At 37.8% G+C, this 27,761-nt stretch overlaps 1 protein-coding gene across 3 annotated transcripts; it reads left to right on the top strand.

The window, feature by feature from the left end:
* The first annotated feature begins 51 nt into the window (after window positions 1-51).
* Window positions 52-27,194, top strand: NUP107 (nucleoporin 107). 3 transcript variants are annotated; one of them, XM_051795773.1, is made up of 28 exons: window positions 52-174; window positions 918-1,003; window positions 2,634-2,723; window positions 6,110-6,225; window positions 7,999-8,134; window positions 8,660-8,763; window positions 10,442-10,569; window positions 10,891-10,939; window positions 12,188-12,259; window positions 12,741-12,829; window positions 13,680-13,758; window positions 14,692-14,805; window positions 15,717-15,807; window positions 16,913-16,989; window positions 17,483-17,542; window positions 17,916-18,061; window positions 18,168-18,216; window positions 19,215-19,284; window positions 19,760-19,878; window positions 21,503-21,541; window positions 21,975-22,125; window positions 23,147-23,253; window positions 24,185-24,287; window positions 24,465-24,625; window positions 24,818-24,943; window positions 25,630-25,743; window positions 26,031-26,198; window positions 26,866-27,194. In XM_051795773.1, the coding sequence occupies exons 1-28, from the start codon at window positions 167-169 to the stop codon at window positions 26,971-26,973; spliced, it is 2,760 nt and encodes a 919-aa protein (XP_051651733.1). In that variant the 5' UTR covers window positions 52-166; the 3' UTR covers window positions 26,974-27,194. The 3 variants fall into 3 exon arrangements, with proteins under 3 accessions (XP_051651733.1, XP_051651734.1, XP_051651735.1); XM_051795774.1 differs by lacking the exon at window positions 21,503-21,541; XM_051795775.1 differs by lacking the exons at window positions 25,630-25,743; window positions 26,031-26,198; window positions 26,866-27,194 and having other exon boundaries at window positions 24,746-24,889.
* The last annotated feature ends 567 nt before the right edge of the window (window positions 27,195-27,761 follow it).

Genomic DNA, 27,761 nt, shown 5'->3' with positions numbered 1-27,761 from the left:
CGGTCCCCGACGCCGGCGGGACTCGCGGGCAGCGCGGGCGGAAGGCGGCCGTGTCCTTCCGGGGCGCGGGCCGCGCTGGCGGAGGCGGGAAGGCTGGAGCCCGGAAGGCTGGAGCCGGGGCTGAGCCGAGCCGGGGCTGAGCCGGGCCGGGGCCGCTGCCGCTGCCATGGAGAGGTGAGGGGCGCGGGGCGGGCGGTGCCCCGTCCCGGGGCTGTGCCGTGTGCGACACGGGCCCAGCGGAGCGGGAGCGCACAGCGCGGGCTGCGAGACGCAGCGGGGCGGGGGCAGCTGCTGAGGGGACGGGGGGCTTTTGTGTCACCCGGGAGCTTGGAGCGTGGTTGCTGCTTCTTGAGTATATCTATGGATTAACCAGGAGCCGTGAATTGCTCGGGGATCGGAGGGCCAGGCCTTTGCCAGGCCTGCTGAGGCATCACCGCGGTGCCTTCACAGCGCACCGGGAGTGGCTCCTCCGCGTCTGAGTAACTGGGAGCGGATTCCTTCTCTTCTGCAAGACACGTGAATATTTCCAATCTGTAGTGATTGCGTGTATCCGAAGAAAAAATCAAACAGTGAAATCATGCTGTTCTTTCAAATTAATTTTTCAGTTCCAAATTGAATTTCATACCTTGTATCTCTTACTAGCCTTTTTCTTCTTTTTTTTCCTTTTTAATAGTGATAAAAAAGGTTTCTTGTCGTGTAGAAGGAACAAAGTGTGGGTTTTCAGGAAAGGTAGTTTCCCTGACCTGATAAGCAGTGCTAGATGTTCTGCAGACGAAACTGGACATCAGTAGTAGAGTTGGAGATAACTTAACACTTTAAGTTTCCTAGTTGTGGAGTTAATTTGATGCAACAAAAACGTCTTGTATTTTCTGCTTGAATTCACTTGCTTGCTTTCTGTCTATGTTGCTGTTTTCTAGAAATGGTTTTGAAGACATGTTATCACCACTCGAGGCGGAGATGGTCAGACCAGGACGTAAGCAAGGCTCTCAGAAAAGAGTTTCTAGTATCCTTTTTCTGTAAAGAATTTTTGTCTTCTCTTTAACTGCTGCTTGCTGTGTTCACCAGATGTATATATTTTTACTACTGCTATGATTTTAAGCATGTTGAGAATAGTTTTCGAATATACAGTAAGTAACTCTTACTGTAAACTCTTTAAAATGAAGAATGTAATGTGAAATTGTTACCTGACTTTTGAGGTATTCTGCTATTGAGCTATCTCATATTTTCCCCTATTCTAGTCAGTTTTCTGTGTGGTATTTTCATGCATTAAGAAGGAGAAAAGTTAAAAAACAAAACTGTAATTGCAATATGTAAAAACTAGCAGGGAGGGATGTTAATGACTGTGACTTAGGAAATCTAGATGAGTTTCATTTAGAAAAGTACTTCATTTTCAGCAACATAATACATTACTTGTCCTTTACAGAAGAACTTAGAAGTAAGCCAAAAGATGTAATTCTTTGCCTTTTCTCAAAAGTATTTCCTCTGAATGGAATTTTCTCTCTCTCTTCTCTTTCTTACATTGTAGTCTCAAACCATGTCAAAACTGTTGTAGTGATGGCTCAGAACAGATTATTCAAAAGATTTTGGGGAAAGTAAGAGATTGTTCTTGCCTATATGTAGACGGATTATTTTGACTGTGGGTTAAATGTGATTGCACGGATATTGCATTGCCTGTCTGCTAAACTTGTGCCATAATGTTTATATAGTGTGGTGTTTTATAGTTTTTCTTGGGCATATGAACTCAGGTTGATGTCCACCCAGAGAACTATGTGAGCCATAGCTGATTCCATGTCTGAGCTTTTGGAAAAGAAAAAGGAGTTTTCTTCCTTATAGCTTAATTTTATGGCTCTATGCTCTTTTGCAGATATTGTGTTACCAGTGATGATTCAGCGTATCTTAACTTTCCATCCATTGTAGCAAGAGTAGTGCACAGACAGATTTAAATTTCCACAGAATTTCCCCCCATACTTTTTTACAATAAGGAAACCCCCCCCATGTAATTGGACAACTAAGATAAGGGTATTTTTATGGTTATAATAGCAAAAGAATCTAGTACATTTGCTGCTTTTTCTAGTTTTTGCATGTAAAATAAAGCTAGTGAGATATTCGCCCTGATTACATTGTGCCTAGGAATCCAGATGTTCCTGGACACTAATAATGTAGGCTGCTGAAACATTTGTACAACTACTTCTTAGTAAATCATACCTAGAGCACTGAACCTAGTTGCTGACAGGAAGAAGAAAAGTAGTGCAACAGAGCACCTTGACCTAAGAGAGAACTTTTTTAAACAATTCATTTAAACTCAGATTTTCGTGTTGTGGTTGATGTATAGCATAAGGCAGCTCTTTATGGGGCATAAGGATTCTCTTTATTCTGAGCAGTTGTGAGGAGTCCCAGACCTGTTCTGTTCATATTTCTGAATTTTGCTTTGTGGTGTCCCTTTTAGCCCTCCAGCCTTAAGGTTCTGGTGAAACATTTTGTGACCTAGCTCAGGTTTATGAATGGGACTTTCTGATTTACTCCGAAAGAGGTGTAATTTCTGTAACATTTTTCCTTTCCAAGTAGTCACAATCATTTAGAATAGAGCCAAAAGCATGTTTAGGAGAGTGTTTCTTAACTTGTTTGTTAATCAGTTCTCACATCCCTGGATGACACTATTGGAAACATGACACCCAGAAGCCAGTTTCTTTCCCGAACTCCTAATTCATTGCTTCACCAGCCAGGTAAGACTGCTTGCTCTCTTACTGTTTAGTTAAAGTACTTATGCACTTGTACTTCATAATTAAGAGCAATTCATAAGAAGAAGGACATGGACATGCTGTAATGGGTCCAGTGAAGGCCCACGAAGTTGATTAGTGGATTGAAGTATCTGAAATATCAGGAGAGACTGAGAAGAGCTGGGATTGTTTATGGGAAAGAGATTGGGGGATCTTGTCAATGTATATAAATGATGGCAGGGAGTAAAAAGAGAGCCAGGCTCTTCTTGGTTGTGCCCAGTGAAAAAACAAGAGGCAATAGGTACAAGAGCATATACAGGGAATTCTGTTTAAACATAAGAAAACCTTTTTTCTGTAATGGGTGTTGAATGCTAGAACTGGTTACCCAGATGGTCTGTGGAGTCTCTGTCCTTGGAGATAACCCAAGCTGACTGGACAAGGTCCTGAGCAACCTTTTCTAGTTGACACACCCTTGGGCAGGGGACTTGGAGCAGATGATCTCCAGAGGTCCCTTCCAAACTCAGTGTAGTGGGTCGATCCTGGCTGGATGCCAGCTGCTCACCAAACTGCTCTATGATTCCCCATGTCAGGCAGGACAAGGTGGGGAGAAAATGTAATTAAAGAGTCACAGGTAGAGATAAGGACAGGGAGAGATCATTCACCCATTACTGTCACAGGCAAAACAGACTCAACTTGGGGAAATTAGTTGATTAACAAACATATCAGAGTAGAATAATGAGAAATAAACCCCAAACTTAAAAACACCTTTCCTCTTCTGAGGCCTAACTTTACTCACATGTTTTATACCTCCTCCCCTGCCCGTGGTGCAGAGGATTGGGGAAAGGGAGTTGTGATCGGTTCATCACAAATCCTCTCTGCTGCTCCTTCTTCCTCTGGAGGAGGACTCCTCACACTCTTCTCCTGCTCCATTGTGGGATTTCTCCCACGGGAGACAGTCCTCCATGAACTTCTCCAATGTGAGTCCTTCCCATGGGCTGTAGTTCTTTACAAAGTACTCCAGTGTGGGTCCCTTCCACTCCAGCATGGGTCCCCTGCAGGGTCACAAGTCCTGCCAGCAAACCTGGTCCCGCATGGGCTCCTTTCTCCTCAAGGCTACAGGTCCTGACAGGACCCTGTTTCAGCATAGGTTTCCCACGGGGTCACAGCCTCCTTTGGGCATCCACCTGCTTTGGTGTGGGGTCCTCCACGGGCTGCAGGTGAATCCTCCACTGCTGACCTCCACAGGCTGCAGGGGGACAGCAGCTGTTTCACCATGGGCTGCACCATGGGCTGCAGGGGAATCTCTGCTCCAGCACCTGAAGCACCTCTCGTCCCTCCTTCTGCGCTCACCTGGTTTCTACAGAGTTGTTGCTCTCACATTTTCTCACTCCTCCTTCTGCTGCTGCTGTTCCCTCAGCAGTTTTTTCCCCTCTTAAATCTGTTATCCCAGAGGTGCTACCACTACTGCTGAGGTGCTCAGCCTTAGCCAGCGGCGGGTCCATCTTGGGGCTGGCTGGCATTGGCTCTGCTGGACATGGGGGAAGCTTCTGGCAGCTTCTGACAGAAGTCACCCTCACTACCAAAACCTAGCTTTGCAAACCTAATACACTCAGCTACAAGGGGATTCTGTGATTTTACAGTTAAACAAAACTGCAAATGGACAAAAATGGACAAAATTTCTGAAATTGGACAAAAACACCTAGTAGCAGGCAGCATTTATGTTCATAAGTTATTCGCTTATGCTATTCCTGATTAACAATGAATTTTTGCCCTTTAGTTTTTAGAGTGGGTTTGAGCTTCATTTTCATTGTTTGGCACAAGAATGTGTCTGGTATCATTTCAGTGTCTGCTTTAGTGAGCAGTTTGTTGTTTCCTTCTTTTTGCAACCTTCTTTTGATTTTGCAGTAGCTTCTGATTCTTCGAGATTGTCTGTTTTGTAGTGTGTCTTCAGATATTTTTCCATCGTTCTTTTTCTGACAGGTTAATTTTGTTGCTGACTTTCTGCATATTTATTTATTGGTTGGATCAGTTAATTATTCCCTCTCCTCTAGCAGAAGAAGAAATTAACACACCTTACAGAAAGGCTGTGGAACCACACATGGTGGCTAGGGTCAGGTTGCCCTGAAACCTCCCAGTCTCATCCCAAGTCCTGCATCAGTGGACCCATATTAAGAGCATGTTTGGGGATTCTTCCGTAACTGGCACTTGTGCAAAGATATGAAGCTCCAGAGAGACTGATTCTTCATTTCACAAGGTTCCTGCAAAGTTCTGTGTAGCCCCTGCTTGTTCTTGTTTACTGTAACATCGATTGGCTTCTATTTTGGCAGCCAGCAGCAAAGATAAATACTGTTAGCATCAGCCTTCTTCTTGAGCAGAAGCTACTTATGTGTCAGCATTGTTGTTCTTAGTGTTGACTTGATGCTAAACATACTGTGAAAAGGTCTGTAATCTTAGAGCCTCCCTCACTAGTTGTGGCTGAAATAAAGAAACGTGCCCCTTCCTTACATTTCCATGTCATCACCAGGGCTTACCTCCCCTTTCCCTGTCACAGTCTCTTTATTTTGTTATCATTCAGGCATTCATATTGGGAATTCCTCTTTTTTGTCATCATCTAGCCAGTATGTTTTCCATCAAGCTCCAAGAGGATGGCTGCACCTTCTGCTGTTCTGTTTACCTTAGGCACTGGAGGAAAAAACCAAGAAAAGTGCCATAGACATTTGATCTTTTGCATCTAAACTGGATGGAGTCTGATGGAGACCCAGGACATGCCCTTTATTTTGGGGTTGTATGTGCTGTTGTGGGCATTTTTCGATGCCTTGGATTTCAGGAGGCCAAAAGGAAATATTAGTGATCTCAATGCTGACTGAAGCTGTCTTATTACCAGGAACTGCTGCTGAAAGTTGTACAAGCACTCTTCTCCCCAAATTGACTACCAAAATGTCATTCCCTCTGCCACTATTGACACAGCTCCTGTCTGTCACTGTCTTGATGCAATCAGTATTTTTAGATGGCTTTCGAAGCTGTTTGTGATTGATAAGGGGACCAAAGTAGCTGTTGTCTTGATGGAAATTCTGTGATGTTTGGTTTGTAGAAGGGTCTGTTGTGTTGGATATCCCTGTTGTCATAGGATGTGGTATTTATTATCTTGCAAAGCAGTGTTTACATGAGTTAGATATTCCTGGGAACACTAGGCACTGGATTGATGTGCAGAAGTATCTGGAGCAGATGTAATGCTTGGTAGAGCAGATTTGTGGTTGCCTTTTGCTTTAAGGATTTGGAAACTAATTTCCAAGAAAGAGTGACTGGAGATGCACTGCTCTTTGTGTTCATATGTGTTTACCAATGAACTCTAGTAACTGAAGGTGTGTCACATATAAGCCTCTCTCTTTCAGGTACTGCACTACATCGGAGCTCCATGAAGCCATCAGATATGTCTGCCATCCTGGGAACAGGAGGGAAATCTCCTCTGATTCTACCAACTTCTGGGCTTTTCGGCAATCTGTCCATGGTAAGATGGTTAGAGCATCTTTTTCTCTTTCGTTCCTGTGAAACATGAGAAACTACAAGTTTACAGCGTTTGTGTTGTTTGCACCAAGGACAAACTGTGGGTGGTATAAGCTTCCTAGTACTACTGTTGCTGCTTGCTGCTGGTGTTATTTATTACTGCATTGTTCTTTGAGAAGATGCAGTGAGGAATAATAGGAGGTTTTAAGGACTTTCCCAACGCACCATGTGTGTTAAACTGGTCCTTATAACATCAGCTTGTGACTACAAAAATCCCAATATTGCTTGTTTACAAATTCTTCAAAGATAATTGTTCTATGTCAGCAAGTTAAAACTTGAGAATTTTTCTTATTTTAGCACTCTCCAGTATTAGGCTTCATTTAGGTGTTAAAGTTTGGACTTCAAAGAACAAGCTCTTCTGATGACTTTTTAGAGGACATTGATTATCTTCTACTTCAATGTTTTTGGAAAAACATTGATTGGAAAAGTTATCAGTAGGGATGTCTGAAGTATTTTATCTGTTTATTTTTAAATTAACTTAAAAGAAGTTTAGATGTCTTTCTGTATATGCATTTTAATTAATTCTCCCTTTTAGTTGTTTCTTTATAAGTTGTCACCTTCTAGGGCCTAGTTGATCAACATGTATACAGCTCTTAGTACTGGTACTTTTCCTCTGATTCAGAGCCTCTTTTAGCTAATGTTTGGTGAGTGGAATGCGTTTTTAGGTTAATGTTTAGTGCTCTGACTTGAATCCAGTTTAGATTAGTAGGGGAAATTTCAGAGGAGGGTGACAGGAAAAAGGACTTTTACTTGTGGAAATTTACTTGCTGGTAGATAAGAACACTCATCAGCCCTTTTTGTATTTCCCACAGAGACCTGATATGATCTTGCTGGAACTGTGTTTGTTATTTTTACTCTGTGGAGGGAGGACTATAGCATTCTGTTCTGGTTGGCTAGAGGGGATTAATGGCAGAGAGAGATCAGGCAAGAGGAATACTGTGGGTAGAAATAAGAGTCCAGAAAAAGAATCAGCCAGCAGCACATCTCTAAGTCTTTGTATAGTATTAATTGCTGCTGAGAAGGCAATTGCTGGCATGGAAACACCTCTAGGAAGCTGTCCTGTCAGTGCAGTGTATGTACAGTCAGTCTTCTGTTTTGGTCATTTTGCTGCTCTGGTGTCAGATATGTTATGAAATACCTCACCTGAAATACTCCCCCCAAAGTATAGGTATGTCTTTATTTCCTCCTTTAATATTCTGATACTTGCTATTATTTTAAACATATTGCTGCGATTGATCAAATGGTTTTGAGCAATTCACCAAGAAGGTTGAAAGACAGGTTAATGATTGATTCAAATTTTAGCTATTTTGCTTAACTTTTCACAGCTGCTTTAGAACCTGATCAATATTGTGTTCTTTTTACTTTGAAAGACTAGCTAAGCATTTAGCATAATAGAATATGAAAGTTTAGAGTGATTTATTTGTTTTATGATGAAAAGTGATACCTGATGTTCTAAAGTAGGTAGGTTTACTAGATTAACTTTTCCATTTTAGTTATTTTCAGGGGGAAAAAGGGATTTTTCTTTTTCCAGATTAAAATTTATCTTTTCAGAGCTGTTTGTTAAAGGCATAGTTGCACCTTATCTAAATGCAGTTATTTCACATTAGTTTTTTAGGATTCTCTGTTTATATACCGTTCATATAGAAGAAAAAACATGGAGCTAGGCTTGTAATATCTGAGATTGGGATTTATTTTCTTTATGTTCTTGTGGTTTTAGTTGGATGAAAGTAGCTGGACAATGGCACTCTCGCCTCAGCAGACAGGAATGTTTGTAAATCCAGACCTGTCCAATATGACAGAAGATGTCACTATGAGTGCTGTACTGTTGCGTGAGGATGATCCTGGGGAAGCTGGTGAGACAATCTGGAGTTTTCATAATAATCTTATTTGTGGGATATAAATTTATATGTTTGGGGTTTTTTCTCTATTATTTTGCTGCTATTTCTTAGTCAAAAACAGTCTAGTTGAAAAAGTTCAGAAAATTAAGCTGTTCCAGTTTATTGGAGTTTTGCGAATTTGTGTCTTCTGGGGAACCTGATGGAAAAAATGGGATGCTCTGGTATTGTCAGACACAACTGGATTAGTGGACTGGGGAGATACTCAAATGAGTTTGCTTTTAAAACTTTTGCAGATCACATATCTACAGCAAAAGTTTTATAATTATTTTACTTAGTTCATAGCTTCTGTCTGTCTTGCTGTCTTAGCTGATAAGTTCTTATGACTTTATCGGATCTAAATAGTTGATATCATCATTGTTCTCATTTAAATTTGCGAAAGATGAGATGCCTTGTCATCAGAAGAATTTTTTTGTAGTCTGTTGGAGTTTTTTTATGAAGTTGCATCTGACTAATATGGCTTTCTTATGAAATCTCTCCTAGCTACTATGAGCATGTACTCAGATTTTCTGCATTCCTTCCTGAAGCATACATCAACTACCATTTTTGATCTTGTGGATGAGTATGAAAATATTTGTAACAGTCAGGTAAGTAGTTTACTTGCCCTTCTCAAAGCAGTTTTGCTGAGAAGTCACAGTGCTTAACATACTTTAAATCTTCCAGCTGGTTGCAGTGTTACGAGTCATGCTAGCATTGAGTATCACTCAATGATGAACATCACTCTTTCTTCATACACTACTTTGGCACAGAAATACCCGTGGTGTAGCTTGCTGAATACTAAAAAATGTCATCTGGCTGCCACTCCACTGCAAGTGTCAAGTGGCAACTCACGGTAGCAGATGAATAGATGTTTTTCTTAATGTCAATAAGCTGGATTAAAATGTACTTATTTTTCTCAGGTATAAATAAATAAAATCATTGTATTATGATGCTTTAAGTTTTCTGCTGCGTTACTAACAAGCTGGCCATAGAGGACTCAGCACTGGCTCTAAGGTGTCTCTGATTTTAGACACAGTTCTTCATTTGACTGGTCCTTTGATTGTCAGTTCAGAATCAGCAGGGATTGACAATCTGAAAGGAAGAAATTATGATGCTTCTGTCAGTAAGTGTTGATCACAAGAGAGGTGTGCAGATTAAGCTTTTTTAGGAGACTTCATACCTATGTCTGTGTTAAGAAAATTTGTTCTTAATGGAGGGTTGCTAGCCATCTTTTGTGCAAATTTATTACTGGGGCTGAGATAGAGAATGCTGAGGTCTTTAATGAGGCATGTACCACAATTGTACAAGTGCTCAGGTAGGAAGCAGACAAGAGGAAAATAAATGTGAACTTGATTATTTTGTGAGATAGTGGAACTCCTGTTGGAGAATATGGATAACATCTACAAGGTCAGGGAATAATAGAGTGGGTGTTTTAAGCCATGTGGAACTGAGGGGAGTTGACTGTATGTTGCCAAGGATGTACAAGGGTACAGTGAAAGATGCTGCTCTAAGGTGTAGCTTGGATGTTGCTGGTGGGGCTTGGCATGGGAGTGGAGGGACAGCCCTAAGCTATCGTGCTGCTTCTCAGCTGTACCCTGAGATTAGCCCAGTGGTTCCCAGCAGCCATAAGCTCTTCATATTTTCAGGGAGGGTGGTAATAAAAGAGAACAGAAGACTGTGCTCCCCTCTTACATCTTACTGGTACACGTATTCCTTTTCTCCAAATCTGTTGTTCACCTCCCACTTGAAAACCAATGACTATATTGATGCCCAAGGAATTGGATACCCTTAAAATATAAGAGACTGGGACTCTTCTTGGAAGTAGTAGGAGCTCTGGAACTAGCTACCAATGGAAAAGACTTCATTGTGTAGTTTTCTTCATAGTAAATAAAGGAAAAAATAGTAGAATTTTTTTGTGGTGATACTATAAATTATGTGGTAACCAGCAGATTGGGTTCCCTCATTTAGCAGAGCTAGAAAGGAAAAAGTATCTTTCAGGCATGGATAAATGCATAAATGTTCTCACAAATACCATTAGGGCTAACTTAATGTTTGATATTGACGTATATGGGAAAAAAGCTGGGGATTTTGGTGGCTGCAACCACTCTCTTGGTTTATATCCTCTAGTCTGTGTTAATGGGGTTTTTTTATTACTAATTAAGAGAATTTACAATGTATTGTCTACCTATTTTGAAGAGATGGTAATGAAACTCAGTTGTTGTAAGCATTTAGAAAAAAAATACGCTGATGGGCAATGTTAACTATGTATAAATTTATCTACCTCAGGTGAATATACTGGGGAAAATAGTTTATCGGGCAACTCCTGGACAGCAAAAGTTTTCCAAAACTGCCAGTGTCTTGTGGCTTCTTAAGCAAGAGATGGTAACTTGGAGACTCTTGTCCTCACTTTATAGGTAATTCCTTTGAAAAGTGTGTTATGTTTTTGTACAGAGATGACTTTCTTGGATATGTTTTGTATGAGTTTATACATAGGGAGTGAAGCAATTAAGTACCTATTAGCAAGCTGTTTATGGAACTAGGTTCTGATATATGTGTCTATTGATTATCTATTTACAGAAATGAAAGTTTTAAAGAGGACTGTTCTTATTACCTTTGCAACTTCTAGTATTTTTTTAAACATTTTTGTAAATTTTTTTAAGTATTTTTACTCATGCATTCTGTTAAATTTCCTCAACTTTATTTTAATCATTAACGTTTTGCACTTTTATTTCTAGAGACAGAATACAGTCTGCACTGGAAGATGAAACTGCATTTGATATCACAGTGAGTGTGGACTTTTTTTGGTTTTTTTTTAAGTGTCATAAGAAGCTAAGTAAGCAAAATACAGGCTAAATGCTTTTATTGTACTTTTAGAATCTCAAAATTCAAAGGTGAAAAATGAGACTGATTTTTTTTCAAGACAAATATTAAATTATTTCGTATATTGTGAAGAGTAAATCTAAATATTCAGTTCTAAAGAGAGAATGCTAGTGAAAAAAATATTCTAAACTATTGTTTGTTTTATTTCCCTAAATATTCCACATACACTTGGAAAATCATAAAATATCATGAGTTGGAAGGGACCCACGAGGATCATTGAATCCAACCCCTGGCTCTGCACAAGACAAACCTAAATTCACTAGAAATAACTATTTATTTATTTTTAAAAGCTGCATCAGTAGCTGTAATGTTCCCATAGGTCAGAGATAATTTTGCTTTGGTTAAAAGAAGGACATATGGTCTCAAACTGTCTAGCCTTTGCAATTCTGACTACAATTTATTTCAAGAGAAATTCAGGTTTTTTAGCGTTCTTGTTTCAACTGTAGTCGTCTTGTCTATGTCAATACAGTGCTTCCAGTCTTTGCTGCCAGAATTGCTTAGGAAGACAAAACAATAAGTAAAAAGACTCTGCCTTTGTAAAATTTGTGATCACAGTTGCTTTCTTCTTGAAAATAAAATAGCTTACTCTAGAATTCCCAGTGCTAAGTTGTCACTGTTAAACACTGATGTGCCAAAAAAAACAGTCTCCTCTTATCTGTGTAATTTAGAAAAATGCATCTCCTGTTCTCTTTTTATTGCAAGTCTAATGGAAGCTAAATTAGTGCAGGAGATCAGATAGAAGGATCAGGGCTCTGGTTTTATTTTTTTGGTTTTTTTTCACACTTGTTTATGTTAAATGTGCACATGATCTTGGAAAATCTTATCTTTTTAATGTATAGTAACAAATGGGATTTAGGATGATATGAGTGCAGCCAGTGGAATCCATGGATCTACTGTGTAGAATCTTTCTGTGGTCATAAATTTGTGAATTATATGCTGAATCTCATTATTACAGTTTTTAGTGTAACTGGATGTAAAAGATCATCCAAATAAAACAAGTGATAGTGTCATCTATTTTTTAAAAAGGGGGAGGGGAGAGATAGCATACTGAACTTGTAGAAAGTTTATGAATTACTATGTGTTCAGTTTGATATTCCTTTTTTGCAGTAGTTTTCTTTTCCATGAAGTAATAATCAGCTTTTTCTTAAACAGGTTTTAACTGCTAGTGAAAAAACAAACGTAGACAACTTGTTTCAGAAAGATTCACTTGTTCGACAAAGTCAGGTATGATGGAAAGTTTTTAATATGAGAATGAAAATAGATTAAATGTTTATAATACTAATGTTCTATGCACTTTTTGAAGTTGTTTCTAATACTTTTTTTTCATATTCACTCAAGTGCAGTATTCCTTGTATGCATGAAAATAATGCTCTCTAGTTTCTAACAGTCAGGATGTTTTTTCAGTCTGGCTTGGGGACAGTGAAAGGCTGAGAGCTGTTCCCAGTTGCAGCATCTGTTACTGTTGATTGTGATTAATAAACAGTTCAATAGCACTGTAGTAAACTGCAGCATCCAATGAGAAATAGAGATTAAATGCCAACAAACTTCATACTGGATACTTAAAATGCAAGTGAAATAGTCTTCTGGATTTGTATGCCTTTTGATTGCCGAGTAGATAACAAATAGATACGGAAATGAGAGGAAGACAATAAAAGTATTATTTGTTACATATTTGCTTTAAAAATGCAATTTAATTTTATTCCAGCTGGTGGTAGATTGGCTAGAGAGCATTGCTAAGGATGAAATTGGGGACTTCTCCGATAATATTGAGTTTTATGCAAAAACAGTATATTGGTGAGTTCAGACTTTCTTTAATTATATACATGCTCCCATCAAGTGTAAGATTCACATTCACAGAATTACTCTTGGAAAGAAGTGGATTTTTTAAGTTGTTCATTGCATTCACTTCTTTTCTTCAAAGTCAGAGATGTAAAAATTGAGATTTCTTACCTGTCTGCTGAAGTATATCTTCTCAGAAGTCAGTTACTGCATTTTGGGAGGCAAGGATGGAAGGAAAAACCATCAAACCAATTTAAATTAATCTTAACATAGATGAGGATTACTTTTATGTCTTTCTCAGGTGGTCACTTCTTTGTCTGGCTTTAATTTTTGCTTGTTTAAGTACTTGTTGTCCCTTTATGACCCTTCACTAGAAGCCATTATTGTCATCTTTATTATCACTGATGGATTTGGCGGAAAAGACCAAAGACTTCCTTTATAAACCTGCTTTTAATGGCCAGTGAATGTAGGCTTTTGGAATCATGTTTATCCTGAGCTGAATTTCTGTCCTTGACTGAATTTATAGTGAATGCTAATGGGAAATTTTTCTTATGCAGAAATCAATTAATAGTTAAATACATGAATGATTGAAATAATGGATGCTTTTGAAAGGAAGTAGAGATATGTGTATTGATTCCAATGCTTTTGAAAGGAATCAGAGAAATGTGTATTGATTCCAATGTTGTACCTCTTGTGAAATGTTGCATTTTCACAACAGTAGCACAGTCCATAGTAAGTCAACCAAACCAAGTGTCTGTTCTGTAAACATATTCCATGTAAGAAAAAATATCTTTCAATATTTGTGTCTTATTAAAAGATGCTTGCTAAAAAAACATTATTCTGTAAAACATTCCACTGCTTTCAGGGATAACACACTGCATACCCTGAAGCAGCGACAGTCAAGTACATACATTGGAAGTTCTCGAGCTCTGGTGACAGAGTTGGTAAGTATTAGATAAAAATAAGGCTTGATTTCAAAATATGTTAGAGCTATTTTCACAGCTTTCCATCAATTCTTAGATAGTTGTGCTATCTAAAAATCAGTACAGAAATTGTGAGGCAGGGCACCTCAAAAGCTCTTTTTGGGATCACTGTGGTTTTCTGTTTTCTTTCAGGAGTCACTTCCATATCCCCACCCCCCATCACAAGTACTTGTGGCCTATTTGGTGAAGTAAAGGGCTTTATTATGACTTTTTATGTCTGAAAGATACTCATGTTCCTAACCAGAAAAGCTTAGAAAAATGTTTGGGAGCCATTGGAGCCATTACAAATAAGGGAATTCTGTCTTTATGTAGTGACTAGTACAATGAAACCAAGTCCTGAAGCAATTCTTTGAGAGCTACTATAGTAAGAGCTAATAGGAGAGAAGGCAAGAAAAGAAAGTACTGTCCAGCAGAACAAGGTAATGAACTGCCCCAGTGACAGCAAAGCAGTCGTAGAAGATTGATTAAATTGGGGAGTGATCTGAGGTATTGAGTGGCTTAAGAAAATCTGTTTGGATTCAATAGAATCGAGTGCCGCTGTTGTAAAAAGCCTTCTCAGATAGAAGGTGGAGGAGGAGAAACAGTGGTAGATGGATAGACGGAAGGGGATGTTTGAAGGTGAGAAGAGACCTGGAAGATGAGAAGTATAGGGCAAATAACAAAGCAGTGGAATAGATAAATTGCATTGGCTTCTTTCAATAGGAACAGTGACAGAAGAGGAATAAAAGAAATGAGAGGGGAAAAACTGAAAAATATCATGCTCGATATTACATGCATTGTACAGATTGTTGTGCTAACATGAAAAAATGACTCCAAATTATAAAACAGGGCAGGAATTTAATGGAAGAGACATATAGACATTGTGTGGATGAGTGGTGACTTCTTTTCTCCCAGGATCCAGATGCTCCTATACGACAGAAACTGCCACTTGATGATTTGGACCGAGAAGATGATGCAAGGTTATTGAAGTATCTCTTCACTCTCATCAGAGCAGGAATGACAGATGAGGTAGCATAACTTTTAATTAAGTAAGATTTAAAATATCTTACTGTTAAAGCCAATGAAAAGCTGTATACTAAAATGTCTGTTTAAGTTTGGCTTGTGATGATTTTCAATTTGTTGTCAATATTGAGTGCTAAATTAGCATTTTAATGAAATCTTGCTTTTAGTTAAGTAATTTTGGGAATAGAGTAGATGTTACGGAAAAAATGTACTTTGGGGTTTTTTGGTTGTTTAACAATATTTTTTCACTCTTGTGGCTTGATACTAAATACTGCCAGAAAACACACAGAATGTTTCAAAGAACTTCCTAACTGTGTTTATAATCATCAGCGGATTACCATGCATGTGTATATAATGGCAGTTGAGTAAAGGGAGAGAAAGAGGACTTGAGAGTCTTGTTGCAAAGACCTTAGTCTTAGGAATATGGTTATTTGCTCATATTCTGTTCCAATACAGCACACATCTATTCATTGTCTGATGTTATGGGAATGTGAGCATATTGCTGCAGGGCATTACGGACATGAATATAAATTCACAGCTTCACTTGGGGTTCTAAGTCAAATGGAAAAGTAGATGACTGCCTGAAGAGATGGATTATACATATAAGCAAGAGGACAACACTTTAAACTTATCAGAAGGATGTGTAGTAGCTGTTTAAGCTAACAAAGATGAAGCTGTAGCACATTTCTCGCATTGCTATAAATACTGACTGAAAAACTAAAAAGTTTGGTAAAAAAAAAAAGAATGACATTTACTTTGAAATCTTTCCGTTGTTTTGAGTTTAAGATCCTCTGTGCTTATTTCTCACATAGTAGAGTCTACACAAATTAACTATTTTAATAATGTTCACATTTTTAAAGAAGCTAGAGATTTTCCTACCTTAAAGTGTGTTGCTGAGAAAATCCATTATTTTTCAGGCACAGCGCTTATGCAAACGATGTGGTCAGGCCTGGAGAGCTGCAACTTTGGAAGGCTGGAAATTGTATCATGATCCAAACATAAATGGAGGTATCTGCTCCAAAGTGCATTTGAGACAGATGGCAAAGAGAAATAGCTGTTTCTTGAGAGCCTTTTTGTATCTAAAATATTTTCCCATGTCTGTTAACGTGTAAAAACTAATATGAAATCACTTTAGTTGAAAGTATGAGTTCACTGAATTCATCTAAATATGTTAAAGTCACTTTCTTTTTTAAAATCAGGCATAATCACTAGGAAACAGACGTCTCAGAGTTCCAGACAGATCTTCTCCACCTCCATATAATACTTCAGTCTGTATTTTCTTAACATCTGACTTGTGCTATCTAGTACACATTTTTTGCTTACAAACTCAAATTGGACTCTATATCTTCAGAAAGGTGTAGTAGGGCTAGAGTTCAGCAAATGCAAGTGCAGGAAATAGAGAGGCTTTTAAAATACTTGAAAATTATTAAACTACCTTTTCCCTTGGTACTAAGGTTCCTTGCACACGGTCCCATTTATAACACAGTGCCTTGCTTCTCTCTATGCTCAGGACATTGCAGGATTTAGCAAGGAATTTAAGAACAAGTCTAAGTGTTGGTTATAGGTGGGAGTGGAAGGCATAATGCTTTCCTACTTTTCAAATTCCAATAACCTGTCACTGTTATCTGCATGCTACACCAGTGTCCTGGGCTTGTTTTGAATCTACCTACCTAACTTGCTGTTATATGGGTTTGAATGCCCTCATGCAGGTGCATGCAAAATAGCAGCACTGAAACAGTGACATTTTTTAAAAGTTTTGATTCCTTAAGATATAAAAATTCCTTTTTTTTCCTTAACTTTGTTGTTTTTCCAAATGTTGACATTGTAGATACACTATAGCCAAAACAATAATTTTCTTCAAAGCTAGATAGCAACCAAGCTTTAAAAATACTGTAACTTATAGATACAAATTTACCAAACTTCCCAGAACGGCCACCTTGTGGCCCAGTCAAAAGCATCAAAATGCTTTGGGAAGAGTTTCAAAGCGATTGAAATTGGGTTAATAACAGAAAATAGGCTTTACCTGTTACTGGGTTCTCTTTTTTTAATAGCATTTTTTTCTTTTGTTCCTCGCACCCTCTCCCTTTTTTTTTTAATTATTCTTTGCATGTAGGAAAAGAGCTGGAGCCTGTTCAAGGCAATCCATACAGGTGCATTTGGAAAATTTGTTGTTGGCGTATGGCTGAAGAGGTAAGATAATGCTGATTTGCTTAATATTAACACATACATTTGAACTTTCCTGAACTCTGAAACATGATTTTAAGTAAACCTGCCCCCCCTGTGTTTGCTGCTTATAGGATTTACAATTAACGCTTCTAAGAGGACTTCTGAAATAACATATTTTTGTACTGTAGTGAGAAATCTACATAATCAGCAGCAGTTTTTCAGGAAATGAGTTCCCTAGCAGCAGCAAGGGGGGCCAAGGTCAACCACCACACTTAATTAAATGGGAAAGGAAAAACATTACTTTCTTTCCAGGTCAATATAAATTTTTCAGATAAGTTACAAGGGGATACTAGTGAAGGGAAAGTCACTTGCTATTCTTGTTTTGGCTCCTTGTGTCCCCTGTGGTTTTCTATCTGTTAAATGGAACATTTTCCAATGGATTAATCTAATGTAAAGTGACTAGAAAACTTAAATGCTTTGTAATTAAAAGTTTGGGTATTTTTACTGTTTATTTCAGGAGCAGTTTAATAGGTATGAAAGAGCAATCTATGCAGCCCTGAGTGGAAACCTCAAACAGGTATGTCAAGCCTCCTAGATTGTTTGGTACTTGTGCATTTTCTTTTTCATATATGACAGTGATATCATCAGAATTTCATCAGAAATATTGCAATTACTGGTTATTGTACTTTTAAAGATGTAGTAAACAGGACAATGGCGAACAGTGCTGCTCCTTGCAGGACTGTGTCTTAACTAAATATATGATAGTCTTTTCTTAGTATTATTCCTGCCGACTTTTCAGTCATCCTGCTTTGATGAAGGAAAGGCTGCTGTTCGTGATGGTTACTAGTCTGCTTTGGTGCCCAAAAATCTGATCCTAAATTATAGTTGCTATGTTTGGGAGATAGTTCTCCCTCTCTTGATAATTTTTGCTCTGTTTTTTTAATCTGTAGCTTCTTCCAGTTTGTGATACCTGGGAAGATACTGTTTGGGCATATTTCAGGGTCATGGTGGACACCCTAGTTGAACAGGAAATACGAACCTCCGTGGTAACTGCAGAGGAGATGGAAGAACTCCCTAGAGACTATTTAGAAACAAAGTAAGTTTCAAGTAAAATTATGCTCCTACACTCAACAAAGCATCCTGTATGATCTGTTTGGAATATTCAAGGTAATGTTTTTTGTCTTTTCTCTCCTACTTTGAAGCTGGACTTCTGAAAAGGTTTTTGAAGAACTTCAGGCAACAGACAAAAAGGTATGTAATAATTGTAGTGTTTCTCCTCCCTGTTTACCATTTTTAACTAATCACGGGGTTCTGTTTTTACTGTACTATTTGATGAAATGCTCAAATATGCACAATGAGTCGTTTTATATTTTCTACCTCTATAATGTGTTATTTCTCAATTCAAGTATATTGCCACCTTTTAATGATGAAAATTATACAGATTTTGTCTTGCCCTGTATCTGCCAAACCAGCTGCTTGTGCTAAAGAAACAGCTGACTGTCAAGTGGTTTTGGACATACAAAGCAGACAAGAGTAAATCAACTATTTAACTCTGACAGAATGTTCGAAGATTGATTACATTGCGTTTTCTTTATAGGAGGTTTGTGTGCATATTTCAGAACAGACCTCTCAAAATTCAAAAGCATGTTTGCTTTTGCAATGATTAAATTGAAACTACACTTACTTTTATTTGATGGCATGGACACATATTGCTAAGACAAAGACATGCAGTCAGCTACAGATACACCCAGCCGCATTTGCCATTGCAACACAGTGCAGTCCTCACCATATAGCAAATTTACAGGTGTGTTTGGATCGCATTTCTTGCATTAATTCCTCTATAGCGGGGGAAAAAAATATCTTCTTCCTCAAGTAGCTTTCACAGGCCTTTCCTTAGGGATTTATTCACATTGTTGCTTCTTATGTGACTTTGTAGAATCTATTATCTGTAATGTCATTGTTTATTCTCCTCTTCAGAGCAAAAAGCCCTTAGTCTTGGATGTCTTCCATGAAAGTATTAACTGTACAGATCTATATTCGGGTTCTTTCTTTCAGTTTGTCGATATTCTTGTAATTTGACATGGAGATAGCAAGTGCCTTTTCTCTTGGTCTTTATGAAGAATACCCTTTGAAATAGGATAGCTTTTTTTTCCCCCAAGGAACTTTTGCTTTATTTATAAGTTTGTTTTCTTCATACATTAGGCTATAAGATTTTATTCAAAGTTTGAAATTTCTTTTTCTATCTCCAGAGGGTTATAGAGGAGAATCAAGAACACTATCATGTGATTCAGAAATTCATTATATTGGGAGATGTGGATGGTGAGCTTTTCTCTAAGTGATTTTTAATTGTCAACTGACTACATTATTTTGAGTGACCTTTCCAGAAACTTTAATGTGAATGGATTAGAAGCATGCAGTAGGCAAACTCTGCCTTAAAGCTGAGCTCTAAAACAGTAGGGACTTTGTGTAGTTTGACTTTCTGCAGTTTGACATATAAGGTAGTTTTCAAAGAAGTTGTGAAACCATGTAAATGTGTTAGGATATAGCAAGCCTTTTCCTGAGAAATGATAAAATACATACAGTAGATATTTAAGCCAGGTCTTTCCAAAATTATTGCTGTTCTGTTTTGTTGGACTTTTGAGGCTAAATTGCATTTTGCTAAATTGCAATTTTGAGGCTAAATTGCATTTGAGGCTAAATTGCATTGAATAAATGCGTAATTTTGAAATATTTTTAAAGGTTGTTTTTTTTCCCCATGATAGGGCTAATACAGACATTTCCTTGGTGTCTATAGGTTTGATGGAAGAATTCAGCAGGTGGCTTTCCAAAGACAGAAGTGTGCTCCCAGGACACCTCCTTCGTTTCATGACGCATCTTATTCTGTTTTTCCGCACTCTGGGTATGCAGACTAAGGTCAGTTCTCTTGTATTTGATTTTTGTCACAGCAATAGCTAGTCTTTGAAGTAGAAGTGCTTGTGTGCAAATGACAAAACAACATAGAGGGATGGTAAATTACTTCCAGGCTGATGAGGAGCTGTATGCTTAAATAGTGTATTTGTTGATCTTGGCTCCCAAATACAACAGCCAAAATGAGAAAAGAGCATCCTCCTCTCCTCCAGTTCAGCTTAAAAATTGTTTTTTGAGGATGGTGGATTTTACTCATAAGCCCTTTATTGAGAAGGTCCTGACTCAGACTTCAATGTTAGGCTTATTCATAGCAGCCAAGATGTTTTGAATATAGCCTGTTCTTGTAGACAGTTGTTGGAACTGTATGTATTGCTGCTGTAAGCTTATATATGTTTTTGTTTGAGGTAGTTAGTACTAGCTGAAACTTTCATATTATCTCAAAATATGAACTAAGTATAGCTTACTAGCTACCTAGCCTATTTATGCTAAATATGCAGATGGGTCACATATCTGTAATTACTCTTTTCTGAGGAAATCACAAGTAATTACAAGCTCTCCTTTTCTACTATTTTAAAATTTAGAAGCCCTTATGTAACAAATAAGTTTCTGAATGTAACGTCTTTTGACAAATGGCAAATGTGTCTTTTCATTAGACAATTTAAACACAGCTCTGAGTTATTATGTTTATTCATGCCTCCAATCATTGTTTTATTCCCATGTTGAAATTTATTTTGAAATCAGTTAACATTTAGCTAAATAAGAGGAATGTGCATGTATGTATGTATGTATACGTACTAATTTTTTAGCCAGACTTAAAATTTGATAGAGCAGGTCTTTAGGCTAAAGTGTAGTACAACTAGCCATTAGCATGTGTTTAACAGAGGGGACAAAAAAGGGGCAATTTCCTTGTGAGATTGTGAATAACTGTTGATTCTGCCTCCAGAATTTTGAGTAGGTGAATTTACTGGACAACTCGATCAACCCTCAGTAGACTTCAGGGAGAAGAGGCAGATGTGCAGACTTTTACAGTGTTCATTATTTGTTGTTTGTATACAATTCATATCAGTATATGTTTAGATGAAGGTCTTTAATTTACATATATAAAAATAAAATGATAATTCTTGACAGCAGCAAACACTTGAGTCTTGGCTAAAGCTGTTCCAGGTGCTCAGACTATACTTTGGTTGTTTAGTATAGGCTATTACAGATGAGGAAGGTGATATTTATACCCTATTACATTATAAATTTCTATAATAAAACAGTGCCTGTAGTACACTGCAATAGTAATCTGTATGCCTGACATTTTGCTTATTAATTTTAAAAATACAGTAAAATGGAAAGAAATAAAAAATATTTAAAAAGTAACGTCCCAATTAGACTAAAGACTGTATTATCCAGTTGCTGAAAAAGAAAATCCTTGACTAAATCTTTGAATTAGAAGATCTATTTCTTTTTAATTACACTCCAAGAGAAATAGTTCTTCCAGTTGAACCTGTTTGTATAGATGACTGAAGCAGGAATAAGGAAATAACCTTGTGTCTGTTTTAATAGTGTTAGCCTGTAAAGTATCTTTTACTTTATTTTCCACATTATCTGATTTAAAATTGAATTTATATTTGTTTGCAATAAGGAGGAAGTTTCTGTTGAAGTCCTAAAGACCTACATTGAGGTAAGCTTTCAGAAATACAGTTTGCTTTCTCTAATGTAATTTAGACATAAGCGAGGAAGAAAAGGAAACTTAAGGTTACAGGATGAAAAGAGATATGATGCAGCTAATGCTCTCTTCTGGAGAGATACATGGAAGCTTGCCTAATACACAGAGTTTCTGTCAGCAGTTCTTAGATAAGAGACCGTTTTATTGAGCCTTGTTTAGAAGCTGAGTGGAATTTTCCTATATCAGGATAAAATAATCAGAAGTTTGTTATACACTTACATTTTTACCTAATACATGTTTTTACTTGAGTGTAAACACACGCATTTACACAGAGGAATATAGTATGTTTATATATTATATATACATTTATACAGTAATGGATATCTTCTATATATTTGCTTCATGTATATTTGCTTCTTGTTCTGTATATTTGCTTTTTATTCTGCAGCGGATGGTATCTGAGAAGCACACAGACTTAATAGCATTTTATGTGAGCCACCTGCCCCCAGAGCTCGCCGTTGCTCAGTATGCTTTATTCCTTGAAGATGTTACTGAAAGCGATCAACGCCACCACTGCCTTGAGTTGGCAAAAGATGCAGGTGAAAGATCCTGAAATTCCTATTATCATTTTATATCCTAGGTTCTTTTGTGTTTTTGCTCCAAGACCTAGCTACGAATAATGATGCTTTTTCCTTTCTGTGTCTCTCTGTTTTTCAATTAAATAAAATTAATTTACTGATCACTTCTTCAAGTAGGTATATAATGTGTTTTAACTAAGTTGGAATTGAAGTTATTTTCTGAATTAAACTAAATATCAATGGCTGCTGGATTATGTCCAAACACAACAAGAACTAAATGCCAGCTGCCTGTTTCAAATACAGGTCCTGAAGGTTGATGTGATCATATTATTTCAGAGAAATATTTTTAAAAATATATACCTGTTTGTGGATTTAGGAAGGTTATGAGTATCTTAATTCTTCTGTTCTGTTTATAGTGCATTTTCTTAGCTATGGTGGGTTGCTTGCATTAATGGTGATCTTCCTACCAGGCCTATACATCAAACCAAAAGGGACTACAACAAAGGAGGATACTGTCCATTGCTTGACAATTCCTCTGTGCCACTCAAAATTCACAAAGAAATAGATTTACTGGAGATTTCAGTGTTGTAACTTCTATTCAATCATTTTTCAGTCATTTTCCTTTAAACTGGGCTAAGGCTTACAAAAATAAAACATCCTGCTTAAGCATCTGTAAAAGAGCTATTCTGAGCTTCTTCTGGTACATTCCTGTCAAATCATGGTCTTGCTTCAGAACTGTAGGAATCAGTGGTCTTAGCAAATATATCTATATGCTGGTCCTCAGCACAGACTGAAAAACTTGTTAGTTGTCTTGTTATTTTTCTCATATTTTATATTCTCTCATATCAAATATCATTCTTGTAAAATATCTGCAATAAATTACACAGCTGAAAGGCTTAAAATTTTTTCTGACAATATGTGTGTGAACAGACTGATAAGAATTACCAGTAGTAAGGAATAAGATCAGCAGTTGGAGTCTGAAATTCATTTTTTGTCAAGTTTGAGTTCATGGTAGTTCTTACACAGTTCTTTCTTAACCCAGGTCTGGATGTTGCAACCATAACAAAAACTGTTGTTGAAAACATCCGCAAGAAGGATGCTGGTGAATTCAGCCACCATGACCAAATGCTAGATACAGGCACAACAGAGGTGAGTACACTTCGCAGAGCAGATATTCCAGTTTGCAATCAACTGTGGAGTCTTCGACGATGTATGATCCATATCTGTCTTTCAACAATGGTGAAAATTGCCTTGAAAAAGCCTGTTGGGGAAATGTACTTTCCATGTGACCGAGTGAGGATATTGCACAAATCCGTAACTTCTGTTTCTGCTTCTCCTTGATCCTTGTGTGTGTGTCGGTCAGCAGCCGTGTCTGTATGCAGACATCAAGTGAAGATAAAGCCCATGAAATGACTGCAGCAAACTACCTCATAGCTGAGAGTAGGATGTTCTTGTAGCTTCTATGAATTGCGAGGATTAATACTGTGGATCTCAGATGTACCTTTTAACATGCTCAAGTGATATTTCTAGATACAGCAGATGCTGCCTTTACTGACAGTTTCCTTTCACCACTATTGAGCGTTGGCTGGATCCAACTCAGTACTTTAGGGACAGTGAGGTACTGTTAATAGCCTGTATTCAAAGTGCTGCTTAGAAAGCCACTGATTGTTTGCAAATTTTTGGCAATTTTTTTGCTGTTCAGTACAAAGTTTAAGCTGTCTAAGCCAAAAAGGTAGTTTATCTAACACAGGAGGTGCAAGCTGATGGCACCTCTGAAGATTATAGCAAGGGCTCCATAAACCATATTTGTACAGTGTATTCATATTAAATTTTGATGAAAATGCATTGTAATCCATAAAAAATTTTGAGAGATGATGCTCAGTATCTTGGGAACACTTAGAAATTAATTTTTTTATTATTCCATATTGCAGATATTGTTTTCTAAGCTTTTGAATAGAGCGATCCTTCTTACCATGTCGTAATGCTTTCCAAACTTGTGTATTTCATTGACCAGATTTAATGTGTGTAACATCAGCTGTATTTTTGAGATGGTAGTGAATCTCTATATTGGTTTTTACAGGCAGATCAGCTGAAAATAGATGTGATTGACTGGCTCGTATTTGATCCTGCACAGAGGGCAGAAGCACTTAAGCAAAGCAATGCAATCATGAGGAAGTTCTTGGGTACTAAGCTTCACAAATATTGTAGACTTTTTGAATGTTGGTTTTGTTCTCTTTGGCTCTTGGCACTACATTTGACGTAATTTTGAATGTAGTCTATTAAAAGCATGGCTTTGCCAGCTTCTGAAAATAAGGCATGGAAATTGCAAAGCTGTTGATACCCAGTTCACATTCTCATAGCATCCAAGAAACATGAAGCTGCAAAAGATGTGTTTGTGAAGATTCCCCAAGATTCTATAGCAGAAATATATAACCAATGGGAAGAACAGGGAATGGATACTCCACTTCCAGCTGAAGATGACAATGCTATACGGGAACATTTATGTATTCGTGCCTATTTGGTGAGTTTCAAATATACAGTATTCCAAGTTATTACTTAGAAATAACCGTGGGTTTACCTTGGTGGTTAAAGACTAGCTTTGTCCATTTAACTTAACTTCTGATTTTTGGATGCATTATAGCTGTGCATGTAATGACATTCTGGTTATTATATGAGACAAAAATGTCCAAACACTGTTTCCAATGCAATCCAGGAAGCCCATGAAACCTTTAACGAATGGTTTAAACACATGAACTCAGCTCCACAGAAGCCATCTTTGTTACCACAAGCAAGTTTCACTGAAAAAGTGGCCCATGAACATAAAGAAAAGAAGTATGAGGTAAGTAGAAGTCCAAGTTATTTACTGCAAACTTTTATGGTTTAGTCTTAGTTCAGTGAAACAGAGTAGAAGACTGCTATGTCATATTGCTTAAGAACTCTATTATAAATGATTCTATTTTTAGGTTGAAGGGAGTAGTATAAGACAATAGAATAATAATGGCACTGCACAATAAATTCTGCTTTTTTAATATGACTTAGCTTTACATAAGATACTGTAATGTAGTAGTAAATATTCATTATAATCTGTTGTTTGTCAGTGTTATTAATAAATCTGAGCACTTGATTTTGCTATTAACTCTTTATTCTTGTATTTATCACCTTTTGTTTTCTAAAAGATGCAGCAGTTTTGTTTTGCCAAAAGTTCTTTTGCATGCCTGACCAGTATGAATGTACTGTTTTCAGTTAATACAAATGTTTGTTTTATAAGCATGGCAGAATAAGTTGTTTAAAATTATGTGCCTTGAGAGGCTTTACTTCTGAACAACTTGTCTGACTCTCTGGATAGGGAACTAAGCAAGGATGGAAATAGCTGTTAGCAGCAGGTTTTAAGTTTTAGCCACTGGCTGAAGATTCTAATTTGAATTGGAGCTGCGCTGACTGTTGCATGCTGGTGAAGAGTCTGTTTTAAAATAGCCTTGGAAATCATCCTGTTCTGCAGCAGTTTATTTTTTGTTTCTTTGCCAGATGGATTATGGCATTTGGAAAGGCCTCTTGGATGCTCTTACAGCTGATGTTAAGGAGAAAATGTATAATGTGTTGCTGTTTGTTGATGGAGGATGGATGGTTGATGTTAGAGAGGTAAAATAAATTTTTATATCACAACACAGACCACAAAGCACAGATTGTACCCAGTTGTACCCTTGTCACCTTTAGTTTGATGTGTTCCTGTTTAATTTGCTCTGGCCCTGCTGTGACCAGTTACAGCTTGCTTCCCCTTCAGTTACCATACAAATCATATCTGACAGTCCAGTCTAGGCTGGTTAGTCCAGTTTTCTGCCTCTGATACTACTGATTATGTGGTTATGCTGAGTTGCCTTTTAAAAGTAGGTTTTCATAATACTAATATGCTGTATTACTCTGGTAAGGATGCCGAGGACGACCCCGAACGAACTCAGCAGATGATTTTGCTGCGTAAGCTGTGCCTGCCGATGATGTGCTTCTTACTGCACACAGTGCTGCACAGCACAGGGCAGTACCAGGAGTGCCTGCGCCTGGCGGACATGGTCGCTTCTGAGCGGCACAAGCTTTACACGGTGAGTTAGTGAGGGCTGCAGGCAGCTCAGCTTTCATTTAAAGGCTCCGTGGGTTGGCTGTGTAAGAAGCTTCTATATAGAGAGGAAGATGCCATATGTTCCTTAACATCATAAGTTTCTTTATTGCTTCCTATCAACGGCAAGTAGTAAAGGGTTTCCTTGTATTCTGACTTAAGGAACACTGAGGATGATGGCCAGTGTTTTGACAAGCAGTTCTTCTGAATACTGCAGTTACTAATTTTTGGATGGGAGTTTAAAGGTTGGACTCTGTGATCTTAAAGGTCTTTACCAACCTAAACAAATCTATGATTCTGAGTTGAGCTGCGGAATTGTAATTGATTTTGCAATTACATTTCATTTCAGAAATGTATAAGCAGGTTTGCACTTGTTTGCCCCTAACCTTCTTTCCCTCCTAAAGCCTGGAAAAAACCTCAAAATGAGACAGAGCTATCTTGAGCCTACCTTCAGGTTTTGGATGCTGCTACTAGCTTCCTGTGCCTTACTAAAGGTCATTCGGAAGTGCCTGATGCTCACACTATCTTGAATAGAAAGAAATAAAAGGGAAAAAAATAGTAACTTAATTAACCACCATTGCTTTAATATCAGTTATATTCATGGCAAATAAATATAACTGTATTATGTTTGGGGTTTTATTATTTATTCTTAGGTATTTTCAAAAGAAGAACTCAGAAAGCTTCTGCAGAAGCTGAGGGAATCTTCTCTGATACTTCTGGACCAGGATCTTGATCCTTTGGGATATGAAATTCAGTCATAGGTTTTCGTCAGATACCTACAAAAACTTGTGAGCACGGACATTCTGGTTACATTAAAAAAACAAACCAACAAAACCATTACTTGGACAAATTGTTCTGATTTTTTTGGGGGGAACCTCCAACTCTCAGATTTCACTGTAAACTTGAAAAATTCTGACCAACTTCAGAGATGTTATTTGTTAAACAACCTTTTTCATAATTTTTTTTCCTAATAAAAGTGCTTCAAAAAGAGAAAATGTTTGTTTGTTCTAATCTAAAATGTCATTATATAAATACGGTGATTGTATGAACCTCTTTGCTATGTGCCAAAAAGAGCCGCCCGTAGACCGGAAACATTACTCGGCAGGAAAAGAATGTGCATGGGTACAGTGAGGAGAAAAGTGAGACTGCAGGAACGTGTACATGGAAAGTAGGGGAGAAGAAAGCAAACACTTGAGGCTGGAGGAAGGGAACACCAAAAAGCAAAAGTGAGGGGCTACATCCAGCCCTTCAGAAGAGAAGGCAGCCTTGCTTCAGAGCTTGTGCTGTTCTACTGTACGTCGTGGAATTGCTAAAATGCTGCTGAACCAAAGCAAGGATGATCATATGTTGAAACTCATATGATATAGCTGCCTTTCCCTTAACGCGAGAGTGCAGAGGACACGACTGTAGTGGAGTTAGGCAAGGGCTCTGGCTCCTTCACCCAGTCGGTGTCTTCTGACACCTGACAAAGAACTTCGTTTGTGCTGTACCTGTACCTGTACCTGTCTACCTGCATTTTCGTGTGTGTATTGCCGGAAGTACCCAGTCC

This window comes from Manacus candei, unplaced genomic scaffold (genome assembly GCF_025592945.1).
Source record: "Manacus candei isolate 608988 ecotype Guabito, Panama unplaced genomic scaffold, ASM2559294v1 h1tg000043l, whole genome shotgun sequence".
NCBI lineage: Eukaryota > Metazoa > Chordata > Aves > Passeriformes > Pipridae > Manacus > Manacus candei.
This window is presented reverse-complemented; position numbering and strand designations above follow the sequence as displayed.